Source organism: Hemitrygon akajei, chromosome 14, assembly GCF_048418815.1.
Source record: "Hemitrygon akajei chromosome 14, sHemAka1.3, whole genome shotgun sequence".
NCBI classification, from domain to species: Eukaryota; Metazoa; Chordata; class Chondrichthyes; order Myliobatiformes; family Dasyatidae; genus Hemitrygon; species Hemitrygon akajei.
In genome coordinates this window covers 4,693,019-4,719,979 of record NC_133137.1, presented here as the reverse complement: position 1 = coordinate 4,719,979, position 26,961 = coordinate 4,693,019, and the positions used below count along the sequence as shown (strand labels likewise).

Genomic DNA, 26,961 nt, shown 5'->3' with positions numbered 1-26,961 from the left:
CCTCACCCTCCCACTTCAGGATATCTTGGACGCGATCAGAAACGTCCCGGACCCTGGCACCAGGGAGGCAAACTACCATCCGGGACTCCCGATCACCTCCACAGAACCGCCTGTCTGAACCCCTGACTATCGAGTCCCCTATTACTATGGTCCTCTTTCTTCTATCCCTACCCTTCTGAGCTACAGGGCCGTCCTCTGTGCCGGAGGCCCGGCCACTGTCACTTCCTCCAGGTAGGCTGTCCCCCCCAACAGTACTCAAACATGAGTACTTATTGTCAAGGGGTACAGCCACTGGGGTACTCTCTAGTACCTGCCCCTTCCCCTTCCTGATCGTGACCCACCTATCTGCCTCCCGTGGCCCCGGAGTGACCACCTGCCTGTAACTCCTCTCTATCACCTCCTCACTCTCCCTGACCAGGCGAAGGTCATCGAGCTGCAGCTCCAGTTCCCTAATTCGGTCCCTCAGGAGCTGCAGTTCGGCGCACCTGGCGCAGATGTGGACGTCCGGGAGGCTCGGAGACTCCAGGATCTCCCACATCCGACACCGAGAACAACAAGCTGCCCTCACACTCATACCTCCCGAATAACTGAAAATAACAAGAACTAAAAGATAAGCCTACTGTGCCCTCTTCCGCCTAAGCCCTCTGAGCCCAAGCCCTACACTCTGCTCCCGTCTCACTCCGCTGCCCGCAAACGAAGCTGCCCGCTGCTTAAGGCTGCGTTCTTTTTATATCTTCCCTCCTTCCCAGGCCTCCTTCACGCGCCTGCGCAGTCCCGCCTCTCAGAACTCCGATCTGAGAAGCAATTTGAAAATGGCCGCCGCCGCACTTCTTCTCAGCCTCGCTGTCCTCTTCCAAAAGAGAACTGCCTCACTCCTTCTCTCCTTTTTATAGCTTCCCTCCTTCCCAGGCCTCCTTCACGCGCCTGCGCAGTCCCGCCTCTCAGAACTCCGATCTGAGAAGCAATTTGAAAATGGCCGCCGCCGCACTTCTTCTCAGCCTCGCTGTCCTCTTCCAAAAGAGAACTGCCTCACTCCTTCTCTCCTTTTTATAGCTTCCCTCCTTCCCAGGCCTCCTTCACGCGCCTGCGCAGTCCCGCCTCTCAGAACTCCGATCTGAGAAGCAATTTGAAAATGGCCGCCGCCGCACTTCTTCTCAGCCTCGCTGTCCTCTTCCAAAAGAGAACTGCCTCACTCCTTCTCTCCTTTTTATAGCTTCCCTCCTTCCCAGGCCTCCTTCACGCGCCTGCGCAGTCCCGCCTCTCAGAACTCCGATCTGAGAAGCAATTTGAAAATGGCCGCCGCCGCACTTCTTCTCAGCCTCGCTGTCCTCTTCCAAAAGAGAACTGCCTCACTCCTTCTCTCCTTTTTATAGCTTCCCTCCTTCCCAGGCCTCCTTCACGCGCCTGCGCAGTCCCGCCTCTCAGAACTCCGATCTGAGAAGCAATTTGAAAATGGCCGCCGCCGCACTTCTTCTCAGCCTCGCTGTCCTCTTCCAAAAGAGTTCATCCAGGGCTTCTGATTGGAGAAAATGTGGAATGATTTCATTGGGACGCACTCGTCCACAGCTGACTTGCCCAGTCCACTGACTCAAGGCAGTCCTGTAACCATTCCTCTGCCTCCCACGACCACCTCTTGGATGTATTAAGTACTGAGCAAAGAGGAATAAATACTTTTGAAATGCTGACATTACAGTTTTTGAATTTTTTCCCCCCGATTTTGGGTGGTATTGTTGAAAAAAATGAGCATGTGATTCACAAATACAAATTCTCAGTTAAATTGATCAAAATCCCTGGTTGCAATACTTATTTATATGAACAAAGGGTTGGGGTTGAATACTTTTATAAGGCACAGTATCTTCTGGAAGTAATTTATGAAGAGAGCTGAAGTGCCTAAATTTCTGATTATAGCATCCCTTAACATTTTATAAAGAAACTGAAGATATTGAAGGGTTAGTAGGAAAGCTAAGGAGAGGGAATTCAGAATTGGGGATGATAAAATAGAGCATTACAGCACAGTACAGGCCCTTTGGCCTATAATGTTGTGCCATTTAGCCTACTCTAAAATCAATCTAACCACACACACACACACACACACACACACACACACACACACACACACACACACACACACACACACACACACACACACACACACACACACACACACACACACACACACACACACTTCTGTCATCCATGTACCTATCTAAAAGTTTCTTAAATGTCCCTAATGTGTCTATCTGCCTCTACCATTACACCTGGCAGAGCATTCCTTGCACTTGCCACTCCCTGTGGAGGGGGAAGAACTTGCCTCTGACATCTCTCCTGTACTGTCCTGCAATCACCCTAAAATTATGCCCCTTCATAGTAGTTATTTCTGCACTGGGAGGAAGTCTGGAAATCAACTTGTTCTATGCCCCTTAAAATCTCATTCACTTCGATCAAGTCACCCCTCATGAGGAAACAGTTCACACAAAGCATGATTAAAATCTGGCACCCTGTTCTTCATGGAAACTGTTAAGGCTAGTTTAGATGAAACTCTACGTGCTTCCTGTGAATACATGGGTTTCCTCTGGGTGCCCCGGTTTCGTCCCACAGTCCAAAGATGTCCCAGTTAGTAGGTTAATTGGTCATTGTAAATTGCCCTGTGATTAAGCCAGTGTTAAATAGATGGTCGCTGGGTGGTGAAGCTTGTTGAAGCAGAAGGGTCTTTTCTGTAAATAAATAAATTTAAAAATTTGGATCATTTGTTTTTTTTGTAGGGAAGAGAAATTAATTTCAGTATTAATATATGGCTCTCACTACATTATGCCATTCACATGCAGTAGCCCTGGGCCTCTGTGTGTCCACTGCCACATGTGGAAGCGAATGACTTGTTGTTAGCTTGAGTGCATTGCGTTAGATTTAGCGTTAGTTTTGCTTTGCGGCTGAGCTTCCTCTAGAGTCCTTTGGTGGAGCCTTGTGTTGCTGGCCTGCACGGTGCACAAAGCCAGTGAGATTAATTGGGGGACTGTAGTTGGAAATTCTGGGTTAGCAGGATTTGGCCCATCCTGTAGAACATTCACAGTCGCATCATGTGAGAGAAGTGCAATTCACGACTATTGGCAAGTACCCCAGACCACGTTAGCTTATGATTGACCCTCTGAATGCCAGTAACATCACCCTCTGTATTTCTTTACAGCGCTAAAACAACTGCGTGGCAATGCCAACCTGACATCAGAAATAGATGAAATGTTGGAAGAGCAATCTGTACTTGAAGGTGAAAATGCCAAGAAAATATGGGATGTGTTCATAGACCGTAGTGTCCGAAGGCAGTTGATGATCACCATGGTGCTGGGCTCTGCCGTACAGTTATGTGGGAATGACGCTGTAAGTAGGGTGAACCATCTGTGCATTCAGATAGACGTTTCTTTGAAGGTGGCAGCACAAAAAGATAAAGGTGTGAATGGGAGATCTGCGAGCTTCTGCTGGACTTGCTCAGGGTGACATACTTAGAATTCAGTGAGGCATGGACATGTTAAAATGGACTAATATGTAGAACTGCAACGAGAGATATATTTGTAGTTGTGATGCACTTGAATTCCAATGGATTCTGTTGTGTTGGCAAAGGAATTGATATTTATTGCAAAGTGAATCAAAATGTACAGAAGACTGGACTTGAAACATAGAAACAGAAAACCTACAGCACAATACAGGCCCTTCAGCCCACAAAGTTGTGCCGGACATGTGCCTACCTTAGAAATTACTCGGCTTACCCATAGCCCTCTATTTTTCTAAGCTCCAGGTACCTATCCAAAAGTCTCTTAAAAGACCCTATCTTATCCACCTCCACCACTGTTGCTGGCAGCCCATTCCATGCACTCACCACTCTTTGAGTAAAAAACTTACCCCTGACATCTCCTCTGTACCTACTCCCCAGCATTGTGTCCTCTTGTGGCAACCATTTCAGCCCTTGGGGGAAAAAGCCTCTGACTATCCACATGATCTCTTATGCCTCTCATCATCTTGTATACCTCTATCAGGTTACCTCTCATCCTCCATCGCTTGAAGGAGGAAAGGCCGAGTTCACTCAACCTGTTTTCATAAAACATGCTCTCCAATCCAGGCAATGCCCTTGTAAATCTCCTCTGCACCCCTTCTATGGCTTCCACATTCTTCCTGTAGTCAGGGGACCAGAACTGAGCACTGTACTCCAAGTGGGGTCTGACCAGGGTCCTAAATAACTGCAACATTACCTCTCGGCTCCTAAATTCAATTCCACGATTAACGAAGGCCAATACACCATATGCCTCCTTAACCACAGAGTCAACCCACACAACTGCTTTGAGCATCCTATGGACTTGGACCCCAAGATCCCTCTGATCCTCCACACTGCCAAGAGTCTTACCATTAATATCATATTCTGCCATCATATTTGACCTACCAAGAGGAACCACTTCACACTTATCTGGGTTGAACTCCACCTGCCACTTCTCAGCCCAGTTTTCCATCCTATCAATGCCCTGTAACCTCTGACAGCCCTCCACCCTATATTATGGTCTGGAAAGTGTCTCTCTGGTTGTTTGGCTTACTATTGCCCAGTTTGTTTACGCATGACTGAAAGGAAATTTCAATATAAATTTGTATTTCAACTTCAATGTCCATGCCGCCCACCCCTGCCAAGGAGTTTTTGAGGAATGGCCCTAAAGGAAGAGACCAATACGAGAATCAGAAAACTTCAAACACAAACTACCTGGGAACAAGACTGCAAAAAATCACATCAGCTATTAAAGTGAAAGGATATCAAACAACACAGAAAATAGAAGTAATTTGCATCAAATACATTAGGATACACCGTATAGTATATAACACACCGTATATTACAGTGAATAGTATTTTGTGGGTATCTTGCATAACAATATAAACTCTTGAAATAGCTGAGCATGTGTATATATTTTATATAACACTGTGTGTCCCAGGAAAGAGCAAATCACACTATATATCAAATGTTAACAGACTATAGATTGGAGTGGGATTTTTTATTTAAGGTATTGGAAAAATATGGATTAGGAGTATCTTTTATAAAATGGATTAAAACCTTAAATACTAATCCCAAAGCTAAAGTAGTGACAAATGGTCAAATTTCAACACCATTTCAGTTAACAAGGTCAACTAGGCAAGGTTGTCCATTATCACCTGCTTTATTTGTGTTGGCGATAGAGCCATTAGCCTAATTGATTAGAATGGACCCAGATATTAAGGGTTTTAGAGTTAACCAGGAAGAATACAAGATTAACTTATTTGCTGATGATGTTCTGCTTTATCTAACAAACCCATTGCAATCGTTGCGTAAATTATCCTATTGATTAGAAGAATATGGGAAAATATCAGGTTATAAAATAAATTGGGATAAAAGTGAAATTTTACCTCTTACTAAAGGAGACTATAATCAATGTCGATTAATAACTCAATTTAGATGGCCGGCAAATGGTATAAAATATTTAGGTATAAGAGTGGATAATGATATAAAGAACATATACAAATTAAATTACTTACCACTATTGAAAAAAATTCAAGAAGATCTTGATAAATGGATGGTATTACCAATAACATTAGTAGGTAGAGTAAATACCATAAAAATGAATATATTCCCTAGATTACAATACTTATTTCAATCACTACCAATACAATTACCCCAAAAGTTTTTTCAAGAGCTGAATAAATATGTGAGGAAGTTTCTTTGGAAAGGTAAGATGTCAAGAATATTGTTGGAAAAATTGACATGGAAATTTGAGCTAGGAGGGTTACAACTTCCAAATTTTAAGAATTATTATAAAGCAAATCAACTTAGATTTATTGCATCTTTTTTTGAGAAAGATAAACCGGCATGGATCAGAATAGAACTAGATAAAATAGGAGAAAACATACCAGAAGACTTTATATATAAATGGGAATCTAAATGGATACGGGAAAAGAAAGAATCTCCTATATTAAAACATTTGATTGATTTATGGAATAAGATAAATGTTGATGATGAGACAAAGAAATCCTTATTAGCAAAGAGATCTTTAATTCAAAATAGACTTATTCCTTTTACAATGGATAATCAACTTTGATATAATTGGTTTCAAAAAGGGATTAGATATATAGGAGATTGTTTTGAAGGAGGTATATTAATGTCATTCGATCAATTAAAGAATAAATATGAAGTATCAAACAACACTCTTTTTTGTTACTTTCAACTAAGGGCTTATTTAAGAGAAAAGTTAGGTCAAACAATGTTATTACCAAAACCCAATGAAATAGAAATTTTAATTCAAAAAGGAAAGATTAAAAAATTTATCTCTTGTATGTATAATTTGATTCAAAAACAGGCAATTAAACAAGGAGTCCATAAGTCAAGACAAAAATGGGAAAGTGATTTCAATATCAAAATTGAAGAAAAAAAACTGGTCAAGACTATGTCTTGAGAGTATGACAAATACAATAAACGTTCGATTAAGATTAGTGCAATACAATTTTTTACATCAACTATATATTACACCACAAAAAATAAATAAATTAAACCCAAATTTATCTGATCAGTGTTTCCGATGTAACCAAGAAATTGGTACTTTTTTACATTCTACTTGGTCTTGTTCTAAAATTCAACCCTTTTGGACAAACTTAAGAGTTTTACTGGAACAAATTATTGGAATACAACTTCCACACAACCCAACATTACTTTTACTAGGTAATATTGAAGGGATAAAACCGATATCCAGATTGAATAAATATCAGAAAGAATTTATAAAAATTGCATTGGCAGTAGCCAAAAAAGCTATTGCAGTGACTTGGAAATCGGATACATATCTAAGTATAGATCGTTGGAAGAACGAAATTTATGGCTGTATTCCACTTGAAAAAAGTCAAGACTATGTCTTGAGAGTATGACAAATACAATAAACGTTCGATTAAGATTAGTGCAATACAATTTTTTACATCAACTATATATTACACCACAAAAAATAAATAAATTAAACCCAAATTTATCTGATCAGTGTTTCCGATGTAACCAAGAAATTGGTACTTTTTTACATTCTACTTGGTCTTGTTCTAAAATTCAACCCTTTTGGACAAACTTAAGAGTTTTACTGGAACAAATTATTGGAATACAACTTCCACACAACCCAATATTACTTTTACTAGGTGATATTGAAGGGATAAAACCGATATCCAAATTGAATAAATATCAGAAAGAATTTATAAAAATTGCATTGGCAGTAGCCAAAAAAGCTATTGCAGTGACTTGGAAATCGGATACATATCTAAGTATAGATCGTTGGAAGAACGAAATTTATGGCTGTATTCCACTTGAAAAAAGTCAAGACTATGTCTTGAGAGTATGACAAATACAATAAACGTTCGATTAAGATTAGTGCAATACAATTTTTTACATCAACTATATATTACACCACAAAAAATAAATAAATTAAACCCAAATTTATCTGATCAGTGTTTCCGATGTAACCAAGAAATTGGTACTTTTTTACATTCTACTTGGTCTTGTTCTAAAATTCAACCCTTTTGGACAAACTTAAGAGTTTTACTGGAACAAATTATTGGAATACAACTTCCACACAACCCAATATTACTTTTACTAGGTGATATTGAAGGGATAAAACCGATATCCAAATTGAATAAATATCAGAAAGAATTTATAAAAATTGCATTGGCAGTAGCCAAAAAAGCTATTGCAGTGACTTGGAAATCGGATACATATCTAAGTATAGATCATTGGAAGAACGAAATTTATGGCTGTATTCCACTTGAAAAAATTACTTATAATTTAAGAGATAAATATGAAACATTTTTGAAAATTTGGCGCCCTTATTTACAAAAGATAGGATTAAATATATAGGTGCTCCAAAGATGAAATAATTGGTTACTTGGGGAAAGAAATAAATATATATACTAAAGTTATTACGAACTCCATGGAGCATGTGGGGATCTTCCAATATCCAGGCATTCCTTTTTTTTTCTTTCTTACTTTTTTAATAGGGATGTTGGGGGGAGGGGGTCTGGGTAACACATTTTTTTATACACATTTATTCTGTAACTATTTGAAAACAATAAAAAAAGTTTAAAAAAAAATAAATGTTAACAGACTCTTACATGGGGACAGCAAATCGGCTGTGTGCTTGTATTATTTGCCCAGTCTGATGTGTTAGCAGAAACAGGTTATATGTGGTTGGATTCAGAGTTTTAATTCCTTTTTCCCCAGCAGATGTACTACTATGCTGCATATCTGTTTCGTGCTGTGGGAATTTCTGATGAAAACGTCCCGTATGTCACTATCGGAACTGGGTGCTGTGAGCTTGTTGCTGCATTGACAAGCGTGCGTAATTTTTTTTAATGAAGGTTCTCTTAGTTTAGTTTGATTCATTATTAAATATTTCAAATCCGTTCATACACAAATTAAGGAGAATCCAATAGCCCCAGGGTAAAGTCCCAAGGTCGCAAATGTATTTCCGTTGTTTAAGAAAGGGGGGAGGCAGCAAAAAGAAAATTACAGCCCTATTAGTCTGACATCGGTAGTTGGAAAGTTATTGGAGTTGATCCTCAAGGATGAGATTATGAATTACCTTGAGGTGCATGACAAAATAGGCCCAAGCCAGCATGATTTCATGAAGGGAAGATCCTGCCTCACCAACCTGTTGGAATTTTTTGAGGTAATCTCAAATAAGATTGACAAGGGAGAGGCTGTGGATGTTGTGTATTTGGATTTCCAAAAGGCCTTTGATAAGGTGCCGAATTAGAGGCTGCTTAATAAAATAGGGTCCGTGGAATTACAGGAAGATATTGGAATGGGTGGAGCATTGGCTGATAGGCAGAAAGCAAAGAGTGGGAATACAGGGATCCTATTCTGGTTGGTTGCTGGTTGCTAGTGGTGTTCCGCAGGGGTCAGTGTTGGGGCCGCTTCTTTTTACGCTGTATGTCGATGATTTAGATTATGGATTAAATGATTTTGTGGCTAAGTTTGCGGATGACACCAAGATAGGTGGAGGAGCAGGAAGTGTTGAAGAAATGGAAAGGTTGCAGAGAGACTTGGTCAGTTTAGGAGGGTGGGCAAAGAAATGGCAGATGAGATACAATGTTGAGAAACGTACAGTTGTACATTTTGGAAGAAGAAACAATCAGGCAGATTATTATTTAGATGGGGAGAAAATTCAAAAATTGGAAGTGCAAAGGGACTTGGGGTATCCTAGTGCAGGATACCCTAAAGGTTAACCACCAGGTTGGATCGGCAGTAAGGAAGGCGAATGCTATGTTGGCATTCATTTCAAGAAGAATAGTGTATAAGAGTAAGGAGGTGTCGATGAGGCTCTATGGGGCACTGGTGAGACCCCATTTGGAATACTGTGTGCAGTTATGGGCCCCCTATCTCAGTCCCTGCTGATGTTGGAGAGAGTTCAGAGAAGATTCACTAGGATGATTCCTGGAATGCAGGGACTAACGTATGAGGAGCGTTTGTCAGCTCTTGGATTGTATTCATTAGAGTATAGAAGAATGAGAGGGGGATCTCATAGAAACATTTTGAATGTTGAAAGGGTTGGACAGAGTAGATGTGGAAAGGCTGTTTCCCTTGGTGGGTGAATCCAGGACAAGAGGTCACAGTCTTAGAATTAGAGGGTACCCATTTAAAACAGAGTTGAAGAGAAATTTTTTTAGCCAGAGGGTCGTGGATTTATGGAATTCATTGCCACATACAGCTGTGGAGGCCCAATCATTGAAGGTTTTTAAAGAGGAGATTGACAGGTATCTGATTAGTCAGAGTATCAAGGGATATGGGAAAAAAAGCTGGAAATTGGAACTAGACGGGAGAATAGTTTACTCATGGCAGAGTGGTGGAGCAGACTCGATGGGCCGAATGGGCTACTTCTGTTCCTTTGTCTTGTGATCTTGTGAAGTCACCTTCCCACTTTTTGTATAGGCTTATGATTAGTTACAAACAATTTAAGAGTTCTCCAAGATCTTTCCTAATTTTCAATTTAAAGAAATGAAGTGTGTGATACACTGTATAATATACAGGCTGAAGAATGCAAGTGTGTAATGTGTAGAAGGGATACAAAAGGGAATGAATACCTGCAGTAAGATTAATTGGGTGAAGTGCATTGCTCAGAATGTGTGATACACATTGCAGGATAGATTAAGTGGAAGATAATGAACAGTCTGGAAAATAATTCTGCTGAGCTGTGAGTAAAACAAAGATTCAGAGTGGAGCACGTTAGATTATGAATCACTCTGGTTGAATATGGGATAATCCGCGAATAAAAACAAAAAAAATGTTACTATGAAAACTGCTTTGGGATGGGTGTATATCTCTCTCCCAGCAGGATTTACCTCCACAAATGACATTAAAAGATTTTAAACATGTGGATGGAAAAGACAAAGTGGTAGACCTGCTGCCAATTGCAATCATTGAAGCCAGTGGGAATTTTAAATAGTCAAAACAGTCAGCTATTCTATAAGGAGATGATGATAAAATTGCTCAGTGCATCAGTTACATTCCAATTTCAGAGAAAGGGAGAGATTCATTGATTGATTGTTTGGAGGCAATGAAACCACAGCTTGCATTTATATACCAGACAAGGAGAATAAGCTGTTTGTCAGTTTCAAGGGTAGGTTGCCAGTTTTAAGTGTGTGTATTGTAAAATAGTTTGCAGAGATTGGGCTTTTCATCATGAAAAACAGACACCTGAGAGAAGATCTTACAGGGATTTGTAATTGTTAGGGACAAAGAAAATGTCAAAACAAAATGTAAAATTAATCTGCAAAAGTGGATCTTGGGTTGGTTTGGGGCAGGTGGATGTCTGACTCATACCAACCCAAGCCTTGAGGTTTACTATTTTTCTATACCCAACCTGACCTATAGGCAATTACAAATACCTCCCTCTTCTTTCTCAAACTCTGTCCCCATCTCTGGAAGGAAACTGTTGACTGACATCTTTGATAAACCTACCGATTCCTATGGTTATCTTGTCTATACCTCTTCCCGCTATTCCCCTTTCTCAGTTGCTTTATCTCCACTGTATTTGTTCCCACGACACAGCTTTCCATTCCAGGACATCAGCGAATGGAGTTTCCCTTCCTCCACCATTCGTCCTGCCCTCGTCTACATCTCCATTTCACAAACATCTGCACCCACCCCATCTTCCTGTTGTCTTAACAGTGATTGAGCTCCGTTTGTCCTTACCTACCACCCTCTGAGCCCCAGCATTCAACACATCATCCTCTGCAACTTTCTTCATCTTCCAAGGGGTCCTACAACTAACAACATCTTCACCTCCCCCCCCACCCCCACTCCCTGCTTTCCACAGGGATCTGTTGTCCTTTTGTCCCTCCCAGCACCAATCCCTACAAGCTGTCCAAGTGCTACACCTGCCCATTCACCTCCACTCGGGGCCTCAAGCAGCCATTCCACATGAGGCAACACTTTATCTGCGAGTCTGCTGGGTTCGTCTATTGCGTCCGGTACTCCCGATGCGGCCTCCTCTAATTTGTCTCAGTGGACTTAAAGGTGGCAACACCCTGAGGCCAGATGAGGATTATCCCAGGATACTGTGGGGAAACGAGGGAAGAGATTGCTGGGGTTCAGGCTGAGATTTTAAAATCTCCTTTGGCTACGTAACTGGAAGACAGCAAATGTGGTCTGTATTTTCAGGAAGAAGCCTGGTAGTTAGAGATCTGTAGGCCTGACATCTGGGTAAAAAGGAGTCATCAAGGGCAGCCAAATGGTGTTCCACTGGTTGGCATGGATGTAGTGGGCAGAGGTGCCTGTTGCCATGCTGTATGACAATACCAGCCCCTGTGTGACGGCAGATCAGTCTAATCTTCAGAATCAGGGTCCAGCTGAATCACGGACTTGGGTTTATGCTGCACTCTGTGTTTTGCTATTTATGGACAGTATACACGATTCTGAAGGAGTCGTCACCTCATGCCCAAGAGTTCTTTCTTGCAGATGTATTATTAACGTGTTCTAACATTTGATTTTCCTCCATTAGAATCTGTTCGTTGACCGAGCTGGGCGCAGGCTGCTGCTTATGGGAGGTTATGGTCTGATGGTTATCTCTGGAATATTTTTCACCATCTCATTGGCTCTTCAAGTGAGTCACAGTCTCTTTTTCAGAGTTAAAAGGAGAATCAGGTTGGGATTAGTGAACTTTCAGGGCGTGATTCCTATTTCAGAGACAATTTTTATCTCTATGTTGTGTGTTCTTTATTTAAAGTGATTAGAAGTAGAAAATCTTGTGAATAGCATTGATATCAAAATTCCCATACAGGAGTTCTCATGGTTTCTAGTTGACTAAATGCAAGAATGACACCAAAATAAAGAAGTTGAGGAATTTTTGATTTGACATCCTTACAGGGTTTCTAATGTCCAGCCCTGTGCTTAGCAACTCCGGGTTGATTATCAGATTAATGTAATGAGGAGCAGTGTTCAACCATTCTAATTAGCAGCATTCAATGTCATGAAGCTTTAGCTTTAAAAAAAATCTTTAGATATTTAACCCAAAAGAAAAACAAGGGCAAAAAACTTGTGCTTCAGGTCATTCAGATTGAAAGTTATACAATTTACTTTTCAAAATCCAGTATTTCTCCAAATTCACCTACCTACTGAAGTCATTCTTAATTTGAACAGAGACCTTCAGATCAATCCTGATGAATGAGGTTGTAGATGATAACACAAGATCTCTGGAGTATAAATCCCACCGACAGCCGGGAAAGCCATTTGAAATGGCTGATGAGCTGCAAAGCTGCCTGAAAGTTTGTGAAAATCTCAGACATTTCTAATCTCCAGAAACATGAAAAAAAGTTAATTATTACATTACAACTGTGTTCAAATTTATTAAAACAATTACAGTAAATAAAAAAACCAAACACATTATGCAAGAAAACACTTAAAAACAATTGAATTGCATTTTTTTCAGCTTTGCCTCTCACTAAAATGAATGGTACCGTTTAATCTAGTACAGTTCAAGTTAAGATCATAAGGTACAGGAGCAGAATTAGGCCATCTAACCCATCAAGTCTGCTCTGCCATTTCATCACGGCTGATCCATTTTTCCTCTCAGCCCCAATCTGCTTTCTTTCCCCATATCCCTTCATGCCCTGGCCAGTCAAGAGTCTGTCAACCTCTGCTTTCAACATACCCAATGACTTAACCTCCCCAGCTGCCTGTGGCAATGAATTCCACAGATTCCCCACTCTGATTGAAGAAATTCCTCCTCACGTCTGTTCTAAAATGACTCCACCACACCCTCTCCCCAATTCTGAGGCTGTGTCCTCTGGTCTTAGACTCCCCCACCATAGGGAACATCCTCTCCACATCCACTCTGTTGAGGTCTTTCAACATTTAATAGGTTTCAATGAGGTCACCTCTCCTTCTGTTGAATTCCAGCGAATAGAGGCCAAAGCCATTGAATGATCCTCGTATGACAATCCCAGAATCATTTTTGTAAACCTTTGAACCCTCTCCAATGTCAGCACAAAACTGCTCACAATACTCCAAGTGAGGCCTCACCTCTCAAAAAGAATACTAACATTGGATTTGCCTTCCTTGTGACTGACTCAACCTGCAAATTAACCCTTAGGGAATCCTGCACAAGGACTCGCAAGTCCCTTTGCACCTGAGTTTACACCGCACGCTGTCGGAGCAGGACGAGGACACGACCCACCCAGCCAACTCACTTTTTGTCCCTCTTTCCTCCGGGAGAAGGTTCAGGAGCTTGAAGATTTGTACGGCCAGATTTGGGAACAGCTTCTTTCCAACTGTGATAAGACTGCTGAACGGATCCTGACCCGGATCTGGGCTGTACCTTCCAAATATCTGGACCTGACTTGCACTACCTTACTTTCCCTTTTCTATTTTCTAATTATGATTTATAATTTAAATTTTTATTATATTTACTTCAGTTTGTACTTCAGGGAGCGCGAAGCGCAGAATCAAATATCACTGTGATGATTGTACGCTCTAGTATCAATTGTTTGGTGACAAAGTAAAGTCATTCAACCATGCAACAGCAGCAATGGAAAATGAGAAGTGACCAGTGCAGGATGAGAGTGTGCGAGGTGGGGGGTGGCCGGGGAAGGTTGTTAATAGGACATTCATTCAGGTTTGACATGTGTGATGGGTGGCTGCAGGGTATAGGCTTAACCGGTTGCATTTATTTCTTGGGAAATGGTCCCAAATATGCTGGATAACATTAGGAATAAAACACTGGAATGCAGTGAAATTAATGGAATGAATCATATGTATCGATGATTGGAACTTCTAGATGTTTGTGCAGGATACCTATTCTTCTCCGTATAGTGACAGAAGTAAATGCTGCTGGATCCACGTGGTACTAATTCAATAGTGTGTATGATTGAAACTCAGCTTTTCAATGTTTTTCCACTCTTATAATCTGGTCTTGATTCATTGAAGCTGTCTAAAACCCTTAAATATGTTGTAGCCTCCAAGATCTGTGACCATTATCATTACTGCACAACTGTGCCTTTCCGTTCACCATCTTGAACCCGTGCACCTCTCTCAACTTTCCTCTGCTGTCTTCCACTCTCTCTGTCTTTTCAGACTGCTTGTCTGATCAAACCCACACAGCCAGGGGAAGGATTTGCAAACTTTGCACAGACCAGATCGGATGTAGGATGGAACCTGGGTCATTCAATCTGCGAGACTCCATCTGCTTAATTCTCAACCGTAATTCCCATCTTTTCAATTCTTTAGTATAGATCAATGATCCCCAACTACCGGGCCACGGACCGGTACTGGGCCGCAAAGCATGTGCTACCGGGCCGCGAGGAAATGATATGATTTGGCGATATGAAACGATATGACTCAGCTGCACCTTTCCTCATTGTCTGTCACACCCACTGTTGAACTTGAATGCACGCGTGTTCATTACCCACGTGAAGTCATCAGTCGCCTAAACGCAGTGATACCCTCACGCCAGGAATCACTGGTTGGCCTCGGGTAACTGTCCGCTTTGTGCGGCCGGCGAGAAGTGCCGTTGCTACTGGTCTGGAGTACGGACAGATGGGCGCCGACTCTAAACCTGTTTAGCACACTGAATGTTCGTGGGGAACCCGGTGCTAAAATATTTGCAGACGACCTAATTTGGGCTCAGGGTTTCGTAAGTAGCAGAGCAGCTAACTCGCTGCGATCTACTGAAAGTCATCCCTCAAGCCAAACTTTTGTCAGCTGATAGATCCTCGCAAGTCCCTTTGCACCTGAGTTTACACTGCACGCTGTCGGAGCAGGACGAGGACACGACCCACCCAGCCAACACACTTTTTGTCCCTCTTTCCTCTGGGAGAAGGTTCAGGAGCTTGAAGATTCGTACGGCCAAATTTGGGAACAGCTTCTTTCCAACTGTGATAAGACTGCTGAACGGATCCTGACCCGGATCTGGGCCGTACCTTCCAAATATCTGGACCTGACTTGCACTACCTTACTTTCCCTTTTCTATTTTCTAATTATGATTTATAATTAAAATTTTTATTATATTTACTTCAGTTTGTACTTCAGGGAGCGCGAAGCACAGAATCAAATATCACTGTGATGATTGTACGCTCTAGTATCAATTGTTTGGTGACAAAGCAAAGTCATTCAACCATGCAACAGCAGCAATGGAAAATGAGAAGTGACCAGTGCAGGATGAGAGTGTGCGAGGTGGGGGGTGGCCGGGGAAGGTTGTTAATAGGACATTCATTCAGGTTTGACATGTGTGATGGGTGGCTGCAGGGTATAGGCTTAACCGGTTGCTTTTATTTCTTGGGAAATGGTCCCAAATATGCTGGATAACATTAGGAATAAAACACTGGAATGCAGTGAACTTAATGGAATGAATCATATGTATCGATGATTGGAACTTCTAGATGTTTGTGCAGGATACCTATTCTTCTCCGTATAGTGACAGAAGTAAATGCTGCTGGATCCACGTGGTACTAATTCAATAGTGTGTATGATTGAAACTCAGCTTTTCAATGTTTTTCCACTCTTATAATCTGGTCTTGATTCATTGAAGCTGTCTAAAACCCTTAAATATGTTGTAGCCTCCAAGATCTGTGACCATTATCATTACTGCACAACTGTGCCTTTCCGTTCACCATCTTGAACCCGTGCACCTCTCTCAACTTTCCTCTGCTGTCTTCCACTCTCTCTGTCTTTTCAGACTGCTTGTCTGATCAAACCCACACAGCCAGGGGAAGGATTTGCAAACTTTGCACAGACCAGATCGGATGTAGGATGGAACCTGGGTCATTCAATCTGCGAGACTCCATCTGCTTAATTCTCAACCGTAATTCCCATCTTTTCAATTCTTTAGTATAGATCAATGATCCCCAACTACCGGGCCACGGACCGGTACTGGGCCGCAAAGCATGTGCTACCGGGCCGCGAGGAAATGATATGATTTGGCGATATGAAACGATATGACTCAGCTGCACCTTTCCTCATTGTCTGTCACACCCACTGTTGAACTTGAATGCACGCGTGTTCATTACCCACGTGAAGTCATCAGTCGCCTAAACGCAGTGATACCCTCACGCCAGGAATCACTGGTTGGCCTCGGGTAACTGTCCGCTTTGTGCGGCCGGCGAGAAGTGCCGTTGCTACTGGTCTGGAGTACGGACAGATGGGCGCCGACTCTAAACCTGTTTAGCACACTGAATGTTCGTGGGGAACCCGGTGCTAAAATATTTGCAGACGACCTAATTTGGGCTCAGGGTTTCGTAAGTAGCAGAGCAGCTAACTCGCTGCGATCTACTGAAAGTCATCCCTCAAGCCAAACTTTTGTCAGCTGATAGATCCTACCTACATACAAGGTGGGTGGGCGGGTGTGCGCCCTGTCGTACTCCTCGCTCAGTCGGGCGCTTTCACCAGACTTTGACCACCGCAGCCCCAGCACGGGGACCTCTGACCCCACCCACAAACAGCCGCACCTGGCCAAGGCGTCTGGCGGCGGGTGGGCGGGAGGCTGGAGTTTGGGCCCGGAGGCTGTCTAATGAGGCAATGAAGCCCTCAGAGCTGCTTCAGCACCTTGGGTCCAAGCACCCTGTACTTAAAGACAAACCTGTTGAGTTTTTTGAGCGGAAAAAATATGTGCAAGCGGGACAGAAGCAAGTGCTGAGAGCCACAAAAACTGAATTGCGGAATAGACTGGACATAAAGAACTCCTTTCGAGTATCGCTGTCTCCCATCACCTCTTGATGGGACCATCTTATTGCAGGCTCCCACTGATTCAGTGATATTGGTGTGTTGCAATGATTTATATGTTCATATGAGAAAAATATGTGCTCTGTTTAATATCCAAACGTTACTTAAAATGTTATGATGTTACTGACTTATAAGTGAGTTATGATTGACTTAATCACTATACTGTATTCATGCGAGGAAATATGCGCTGTGTTTAATATTAAATTCATTAGGTAAACTCTTTTAGAAACAAAATTGAGTGTATTAGCCACTTATAAGTGACTTATAGTTGACTTATCGCCCACACCACCCCACCACCCCTCTTGCCGTCGGCTGGTCTGCAAGAATATTGTCAATATTAAACCGGTCCGTGGTGCAAGAAAGGTTGGTGACCCCTGGGTGCAGATTTATGAATAATAAGGTGCATTTTGATTAAATGAAGCTACATGAATGCAAATTACTGCTGTTGTGCTGTCACTGATAATTATGATTTGGCCTGTGAAACATTCCTGTCAAGATCCTCTGATTGTTAATTTAAAAAGAAAAGGTTGACTCTGCCAAAGTTATAGGTAAAAGAATGTGGTACAGACAAGTCTACTTTTTTCCCCCTTAAAATGATGATAATTTCCTGTCCTTTTTTCCTCGCTTCATTGTTGTTCCCCCCTTTCTTCTATTTTGAAGTCATTGGCTCTTTTCTAGGCCATTGATGCTCCAAAGCCACGATGGAAGTGCATCAATCATGCCTGTGAATGGGGCAAATTGTTGCCTGCAGGGACGTTGCTGCAGAGATTTTGGACAGGAGGAAAACGAACTCAGTTTCACAAGCCCACTTTGTTGATAATACTGACAGGAAAGCAAGTTGTGCAGAAGGCATAAAAGACTGCACAAAGGGATATAAAAAGATTGAGTGAGGAGGCCAAAATCTGGAAGATGAGTATAATGTAATGTGGTCCATTTTGGTCAGAAGAATAGTACAGCAGAACATTGTTTAAGTACAGAGTAACTTAGGAATAGTGGTACTAAGTGTTCTTAGTGTATTTGTAATTAACCATATTAGCACAGCAGGTAGAACAAGTGTAAAGAAAGCAAACAGAAGGAGGCATCATAGGAGAACTTGTGCTGTAAGCACACAGAGCATTTGTGAGAATAGATTCGGAGTACTGGGTACAGTTTAGCACTCCTTATTTACGAAAGGATATATTTGTTTGGAGGCAGTTCAGAAGAGATTTACTAAGTTGATTCGCGGGATAAAATAATTATTTTATTAGTGAAGACTAAGCAAATTGGATTATATAGTATCCTGAGCTTCAGGAGAATGAGATATAGTCACATTGAAAATCTGAACAATTCTGAAGATGTACAGGTTAGAATCTAGAATCTTGGGGTAGAATCTAGAACTAGTAGTTTCAGAAATTGCCTTTTTAGGATGTAGATTGGGATGTACTTCTTTATGAGGATTATTTCTTTGGAATTCTTTACCCCAGGGCAATGGAGGCTGAGTCACTGAATGTATTCAAAGCAGAGGTGGATAGATGTTTGAAATGTAAGATAGTCGAAAGTTATAAGGAGCAGGCAGGAAAGTGGAGCCAAATTGAAGTTTAGGTTAATCACAGTCTTACTGAGTAGCAGATCAGGCTTGAAGGATCTCAAGGTTTGTTCCTACTCCACTTTCTTAAATCCAGTAAATGACAGCCGGAGCACCGATTACTGAAAGGTATCTAGAGAGAGAGAGAGAGAGAGAGAGAGACTGGTTAATTGGTCATTGTGAATTGTCCCGTGATTAGGCGAGGGTTAAATTAGTGTGTTGCTGGGTGGTGTGGCTTGAAGGGCCTGTTTCACGCTGTATCTTTAAACAAATAAATAACTCTAGGTGATGAGACTGATTATTGCACATCTTCCCATATCTAGCACAACCAAATCAAAACAGAATCAAAGCTTGAGCGGGTCAGTTGTTGCAAGAAAAGAAAATTGTATTCAGTTGAGGGCTCTGAACTTCATCCCTGAGCATGTTTTCAGTTGTACTGTTAGAATTAACCTGTTAATGACTAGTTGGAAAACTAATCCCTGCATGTTTAACTCATGTGATCTGTCTTGACCTAGGACAAGATTAGCTGGATGCCATATATGAGTGTAATTTCTATCTTTGCGTCCATCGTAAGCTTTGGAATTGGCCCAGGTAAGATTCTGTATTGTGGTCTACAAAGAAAATCCCAATTGTTGACAAAATGCAGCAGCTGTTGACATTAAAACTTAATATTTCATCATGAGTCCTTCAAAACTGCAAAATAAGTGATCTGTTCTTGTGGAGTTCAGATAAAAAAAACAAAGTTACTGAAGATATTTTGGTCAGAAATATGGAAATGATTGGAGGGATGAATCAAGTGTAACCATTTTAATGGAGAAAACCATGTTGCATTCACCAGTTTGCCCTGCTTAATGGGGGATCTGTTGGTGAGCACTTTGTGGAAGATGTATTCAATGCATAAAGCATCAATGCTACAACCAAAGTGGAGATGATTGGCTAGGCTGCCTATCAGTCAGGCTCAGTGATTGTGTATATAATTTGTATATACCTGTCCTTCACTCACTGTTTTCTGATTAAATTCCTCCACTCTTGTAGGGAAAAGAAGCTGTAGTTTCTGTTCCCCCTGCCTTTTAAATAGTCTTTTTCTGAATAAATAAATTTGCTTTGAGAATATTTCTTTCGACCTCCAATTCATTGCCCAGTATAGGATTAATAATAGGTGTATTCTACTCCCTTGCACTGAAAAATTTTTCAGTCTCCCGATATAGAAGTATCTAGACGGCTACAGATGACGTAGTTATTAACTCTATAGTTGGTGTTGCTAATGGTGTTTATACTTTCCTGCATGTGATAAGTAGAATCTGAATAATTGTCAGGAGTTACTGATGTCCTTATTTGTTTAGAGTAACCTTATTGTGATTTCTCTGCCCGTAGCAGGGGTAACTGGGATCATTCCGATGGAGATCTTTGACCAGACCGCAAGGCCTGCAGCATATATGATCAATGGACTCCTTTTCTGGATAAATTTTATTATTATTGGGTTAACGTTCCCATTTATCGTTGTAAGTATCATGAATATTGGCAATGTATAATATTGGAACAAATTAATCATTTTTATCTCTATAGATAGTCTATATTGTAAAAATGGAAAGTGATTAGAAATGACCAGGTATGGTGGCATGGAAATAGTTAACAGTTCAGGTCAATGAGAATTCATCAGGATGGGAAGTGGTAAGTTTTAAGATACTAGGAAAGAGAAGGAAGAAAGGGAAAGGATATGAAGAGGTGGGTAAGTGAGTTTAATGAAAGACGGGTGATAATCGGACGGGTGAAGAAGAAAAGGAGGGTGAAGTGCATGAGTGGATGTGAATCATGCAGTTATTATCTGCACTTGTCAAACAGTTGCAGATAACAAGTCTGTGAACTTTAGGACAAAATAAGAATCAAGTTCATTATCACTGACATATGTTGTGATATTTGTGGCAGGAGTACAATGCAAGACAAAGCTCACTACAGTTTGAGTGCCGCTTACCCACAATGCTTGGGGGTGGGAGAGTTTCTGAGTTTTTAATGTATAATGAGATAGCTTGTGATTGCCATCCTTTCCAACTCTGAATTTGTGTGCTACTGGCAAGCAGTCCTTGTCTTGCACTTCTTCAGCACACATGCGTACTTAACAGTAAAAATTGTTCCATACAATTAATATAATGGAAATATATGTGTGCATATATGTGAAATATAAGGAAAGCAACATCAGGAGAATTCCTGAATCAGCAGTTGAACAACAACAGGTTTTCAGTCTCCACCTAGGATGTCATGTTTTCATTAAAATGTTGTAGTGCATTATATTTGTATTTTTTTAGGTTTCATGTAAGGCATAAAAGCAATCAGCATTGTAGATTTGTTCTGGTGTTAGATTTTCATCAGCGAAACTCTTCAATGAATTTCTCAACTGCTTCATGATCAGCAGACTTTAAACTTTATATCATCTTTAAGAATTTAACGCTGTACCTTTTCTTAAATTTCTGCAACCAGCCTGCTGAATTTTCACAATTATCTTCAATTTTCAGTTTGTCGTGATAGATCATTGCTTGTTTCATGATCAGCGTACCGTTAAGAGGCATATGTTCACACTGATGAATCCACTCATGGTCGAGATATTCATTGTTCATTTTATGTGTTTTTTTCCTCCGATTTCTCATTAACTTCTCTTCATTACATACGTGAGGTCACTTCTCTGAAATTTCTGTGGTGTGCAGAGACCGGCACATCGCCTAGGAACCTTCCCAGCACCCTGTGGGGATTTTCCATTTGTGACGTCATGTCAGTGCTCGGAAAAATTTCTGATTTTGGAGGCTTTTGAATTTTGGAATTTCAGATAAGGGGTACTCAACCTGTGTGAAATGCAAAAAAGGTAAAAATGGTGTAAAAGAGGAATAACGAGGTAACATTCAGAGGTTCATAGGTCATTCAGAAATTTAATGACAAAGGGGAAGAAGTTGTTCCTAAAATGTTTAGCATGAGTCCTCAGGCTCCTGTTTCTCTTTCCCCAATGGTAATAGGAAAAGAGAGCATGTCCTGGATATGGAATGAATGTGAATATGAAAACATTGATTTTTTTTTTGTAGAGTTAAGACTGAAGGAAAGCTGAGGCCAAAATAAGCTAAATCAACAGCTCCAATGGGGCTGCTGCTTGAGGATATTAGAGAAGAAGTAGAGGTAGGTGTGTGAGATGAAGGGTGGCATCTCTGGAGTTTCTGGATGGAAGAGGTCCAGGAAGATGGAATAATGGTTCAGTGATGGCTATGTTATTCAAGGGGAGGTAAGAGGAATTGTTAAGCAGGGAAAACACAGGAGATGTTGCAGATACTAGAAATGGAATGTAGATCCTGATGAAGTGTCTCGGCCCAAAACATTGACTGCTTATTCCCCTTTGTAGATGTTGCTTGATCTGTTGAGTTCCTTCAGCACTTTTTGTGTGTTACTTTGTGTTAAAACAGACACGTATAGAACCTCTGCAAGGCAGGGTCAATTACCTAAACAGCAATGCCTTTTGAGTGATGGTGACTGAGCAGCAAGGAAACAAGCCCTTTGTAAACATTCATTTACACTGATCCCCTTTGATAGGGGTGTAAGAGCATCAAGCAATGGCCCCTGCTGAAGACAGAATAAGATCATCAGGGGTACAAAAACTCTTGTAGAGTTCTGCTGGATTTTTGTAATCAGTCCTTGTCTATTCAAAATAAAATGCATTCCTTCCCCACCACTCCCTCTGCTCTTTGGAAAACCTACTGTCTGAAGGGCAGAGGGGATTCAATCCTGATGCAAATTATATTATTGTTGCTGGGAGGTATGAAGAACAGGAATAGCATGACTTGCCATCCTTGCTGGGAAATATATCACCGGCACTTCATTGCTGCTGTGTCTAAATGCTGGATTTCTCTCCCCTTCAGCAGAGGGACTGCAGTTATTCAAGAAAGCAGCTGACTGCCTTCTTCTCAAGAGCATTTAGAAATAGGCAATAACTTCTTGTAATGCCCAGATTCCAGAAGATTAAATAGTTTAAAAAAAAATCATTTCAGGGTGAGGCAAAAAGGGAAGAGAGTAGTAAATGATGAAGTTGCTTTGATCCTGTAATGAAAATCTGTTGTGCTGCACTCACCCTGTCTTTCTCTCTTTCAGGAGGGGCTGGGCAGTTTCTGCTATGTGCCATTCCTTTCCCTTAGCTTCTTCTTCGTTGTCTTTATTGGAGTCTTCCTGCCCGAAACAAAAGGAAAGACATTTCTTGAAATTTCCAAGGAGTTTCGTAAGCAAAATTTCAGAGGGCTCATGTAGACCAAGTGAAGATAAAGCAACAAAACTACGTTAAAGCCTCTCAAAACATAAATAACCAAGGATTCCTTTCTTATAATAAGGATTTAAACGTTCAGGATGAGAGAGAAGAAAATTCATCATCTGGAGGCTGGTGAATCTTAGCAAGTCTCTACTAATGTGCTTCTGTGGAGGCTGATTTGGTGCATATGTTACTCAGGGCCACTTTGTGAGGTACCTCCTACTCCTAATAAAGTGGCCACTGAGTGTATGTTCTGCTGCTGTAGCCGTGCTCTTCAAGGTTTGACAAGCTTTGTGTTCCGAGATGCTCTTCTGCACTGTTGTAGTGCATGATTGTTGTCACCTTCCAGTCAGCTTGACCAAGCCTGACCATTCTCCTCTCGCCTCTCTCATTAACAAGGCGTTTTCGCCCACAAAGCTGCTGCTCACTGGGTGTTTTTGTGTTTTCTTTCACACCATTCTCTGTAAACTCTCGAGCCTGTGTGTGAAAACCCCAGGAGATCAGCAGTTCCTGAGCTGCTCAAACCGCCAGGTCTGGCACCAACAAACATTCCACGATCAAAGCCACTCCGATCACGTTTCTTCCCTATGCTGATGTTCAGTCTGAACTTTATGGCCATGTCTCCATGCTTTAAGCACTGAGTTGCTGCTACATGATTGGCTGATCAGATGTTTATGTTAATGAGCAAATGTGCCTAATCCAGTGGCCACTGAGTGTACTTGTAAAGGTTGATCGATTTTAGGGATGTAGAGTTAGCATGAGAAAATAGTACTGAGTGGACAGATTAGCCTTAATATTTGATAGTGAGGTGTCTCTTGGCTACTTCTGTTTCTGATGTCCAGTTAAATACTGGTGCATAATATTTGGTCAGGCAGCATTTGTGAATTAGAAAGAGCAAGTTTGTTTATGATCTGAAACATTAGCTCAGTTTTTTTTACCTAACCTGCTGAGTGTTTCCAGCAGGTTAGGTAGTTTCTTACTCTGCATTTAAACAATATTCTTCCATATGCTTTTTTTCTGCCTTCATGCAGTGTGGGGTAGAGCAGCTGATCTTTGCTGTTAGTTTTCTCCGTCACTGGGCAGGGAACCTACAGCAGAAATAGTTGTTGATAATCCAGGTCACATGTTCAAGTATCTGCAGATTGATTCATAAAGTTGATCAATAGAACCAACAATTTACTGAGCTCATGCTTATACCTTTATGAGAAATAATTTCCCCAACTTTAGGCAGCCCCTAGGTTTTGTATGTTTTTCCATTCCTGACAACTGTAAGCCAATTTCTCTGTACCTGAGAAATACTCATTTCCCACTGCTGCCCATATCAAATCGCTCTACATATAATTTCTATAATTCATTCATTTCATTGTATACTCACTCTCATAAGTAAACTAATTGAATATACATGTATCCAGTTATTCACAAATACCACAGAACATTATTATGCTATCTAGATAAATGTTTTACAGATGTACACCACATTTCCACAGATCAGGCCATCCATAGCCTGGGAGCCTCTGTAGCTTTCGATCTTAATGACAGGAAATGCTGGAAGTACTGATCTGGTTATAAGGTGAATCCAAAGTCATGAAGGACCTCTTGACAATGATGGATACTAATCAAGAACCTATCAACCTCTGCTTTAAACATACAAACAACCTAGCTCCACAACCATCTGTGGCAATGAATTCCACAGATTCACCACTCTCTGGCTAAACTTGTTCACCCAGAGAGTTGTGGATTTGTGGAATGCTCTGCCTCAGAAGGCAGTGGAGGCCAATTCTCTGGATGCTTTCAAGAAAGAGTTAGATTGATCTCTTAAAGATAGAGACAAGGGATATGCGGAGAAGGCAGGAACAGGGTACTGATTGTGGATGATCAGCCATGATCACAGTGAATGGTGGTGCTGGCTCAAAGGGCCAAATGGCCTACTCCTGCACCTATTGTTTAAATAAATTCCTCCTCTCTGGTCTAAAGGAACATCCTTGTATTCTGAGGCTGTGCACTGTGGTTATAGTCTCTCCCACTATTGGAAGTTCTCTCTCCATGTCCACTCTATACTGGCTTTTCAATATTCAATAGGCTTCAATGAGATCTCTCTCCCTTCTAAATTCAGCAAATACAGTCCCAGAGCCATCAAACATTCCTCACACATCAACTCTTTCAATCCTGGAATCAATCTTACAAACCTCCTCTGGACTCTCCAATGCTAGCTCATCTTTTCTCATCATTCACAAACTTGGCCACAAAGCCAACAACTCTGTCACTCACATTATTAATATATAATATGAGATGTAGTGGACCAAACATCGAACCTTGTGGAACTTCATTTGTCACTGACAGCCAACCAGAAAAGGCCTCCTTTATTCTTATTCTTTGCCTCCTACCAGTCAGCCAATCTCGTTATCCTTGCTAGTGTCTATCCTGTAATACAATAGGCTCTTACCTTGCTTGGAGCCTCACCAGCGACAAAGGCATTCTCAAAACCCAAGTCAACAACATCCGCTGGTTCTCCTTTGACTTTCCTGCTTGTTGTTTCCTCAAAGGTGTATTTCTGTTTCTACCTGCCCATGTACACCTATCCTACTTTCAACAGTGGTCCTCAGCATTGATTTGGCAAAGAGGAGGGTGAGAGAGATGGCATGTGTTTAGAAGACTCATTGAAGATGAGATAGGCCATGTTTTGCTCAATTTACATCTGGATTTGCACACCCCGTTCCTATACTAGCCTGGTGCAGATGCACGTGTCCATTTACATAGTCTGACTGACCCCACAGTGAGGCCACAACCTGGAATCCTGGAACTTTCCGATAGACCCTGAAAGGAGACAAACCAATCAAAGTGCTTCCAAAGACCTCATCTTTCAAAATGCATTATTCTTAAGTATCTCAGTAATATAATTAAAAATGAAAACTTTTTAAGTATCATTGATGTACAAAGTCACATAAAAACATTAAATTGTTTCACTGTTTATTAAATGCACGTTCAAACATGTCATTAAAAAGATAAAAATCAAGTACCAAAAAATAAATACACATTGAAAAGATTATTTGAATCAAGAAAGCAAACAATCTTAGTGATGTTTTAATATTTAAATACTTATTTTTTAAAAAAAGGTGAACTACTTGTAAGCTTATTTTTCAGATTGTATTAGTTGTCTTAAACTTTCAGATGTTTCAATGAAATTGGCCAGCAGTTTGAAGAATGTTTGAGTGAGTTCAATGAGGACAGCTCAGTGTACAGTCAGATAGGTGGATCCTTCAGCATAACACTTGGGAATTCAGCCTAAGAGGTGGATATGCCAGCATCAGACACTAAGCTTTATGGGGCAATGTGAATCCACGACATGCTAGCTGGGAGCATCTGTAGTTGAATAGCTTGGAAACCACCGGCCACAGCTCAGCTCAATTCACATTGATCTGCGATTCTGATACTTCTGGGATGCTGGAAGAATCTGTATGACAGCAGGAAAACCAATTGCTTTACAACAATCAAATTTTGACATTGAAAATACTAATTCATTCTCTCCAAATGTAAGGACATTTATATGGAGAACAGTACATGCACAGTTTAAAATACCAATAAAGCTGGATAATTATATATACATTTTAAATTATATAAGTTAAGCACACTCTAGTCTTCCTTGTGTTCCTTAAAGCATAGAAGCTGAATCATAAATTAGAAGACACAAGTGCGTGAGAAAGAACCTCTAGCAGTGCTGTACATATAGATAATCTGTGAATGAAAAGTAGCATTTAGTAAATAAAATTGCACTGAAACATGCTGGAATTGTGAAGCTGAAGATGGAATTTTTTGACTTTGTCTCCTTCCTGATTTATACCAATTGCTATTAAGAGCCTACCACATGAATCAATATTCTCAATGCCTGCA

General features: G+C 41.0%; 1 protein-coding gene across 3 annotated transcripts in view; it reads left to right on the top strand.

Moving 5' to 3' along the window:
• Positions 1–24,619, top strand: part of LOC140738244 (solute carrier family 2, facilitated glucose transporter member 11-like) — a 48,198-nt gene extending 23,579 nt beyond the window's left edge. The window contains exons 9-14 of one of the 3 annotated variants that reach the window (XM_073065392.1): positions 3,182–3,369; positions 8,246–8,356; positions 12,024–12,125; positions 19,316–19,391; positions 20,175–20,302; positions 22,923–24,619. In XM_073065392.1, the coding sequence (XP_072921493.1) occupies positions 3,182–3,369; positions 8,246–8,356; positions 12,024–12,125; positions 19,316–19,391; positions 20,175–20,302; positions 22,923–23,075 (758 nt within the window). In that variant the 3' untranslated portion in view covers positions 23,076–24,619. Of the gene's footprint in view, positions 1–3,181; positions 3,370–8,242; positions 8,357–12,023; positions 12,126–19,315; positions 19,392–20,174; positions 20,303–22,922 lie in introns of all 3 variants that reach the window. The other 2 variants (XM_073065393.1, XM_073065391.1) reach the window with 2 other exon arrangements.
• Positions 24,620–26,961: the final 2,342 nt, after the last annotated feature.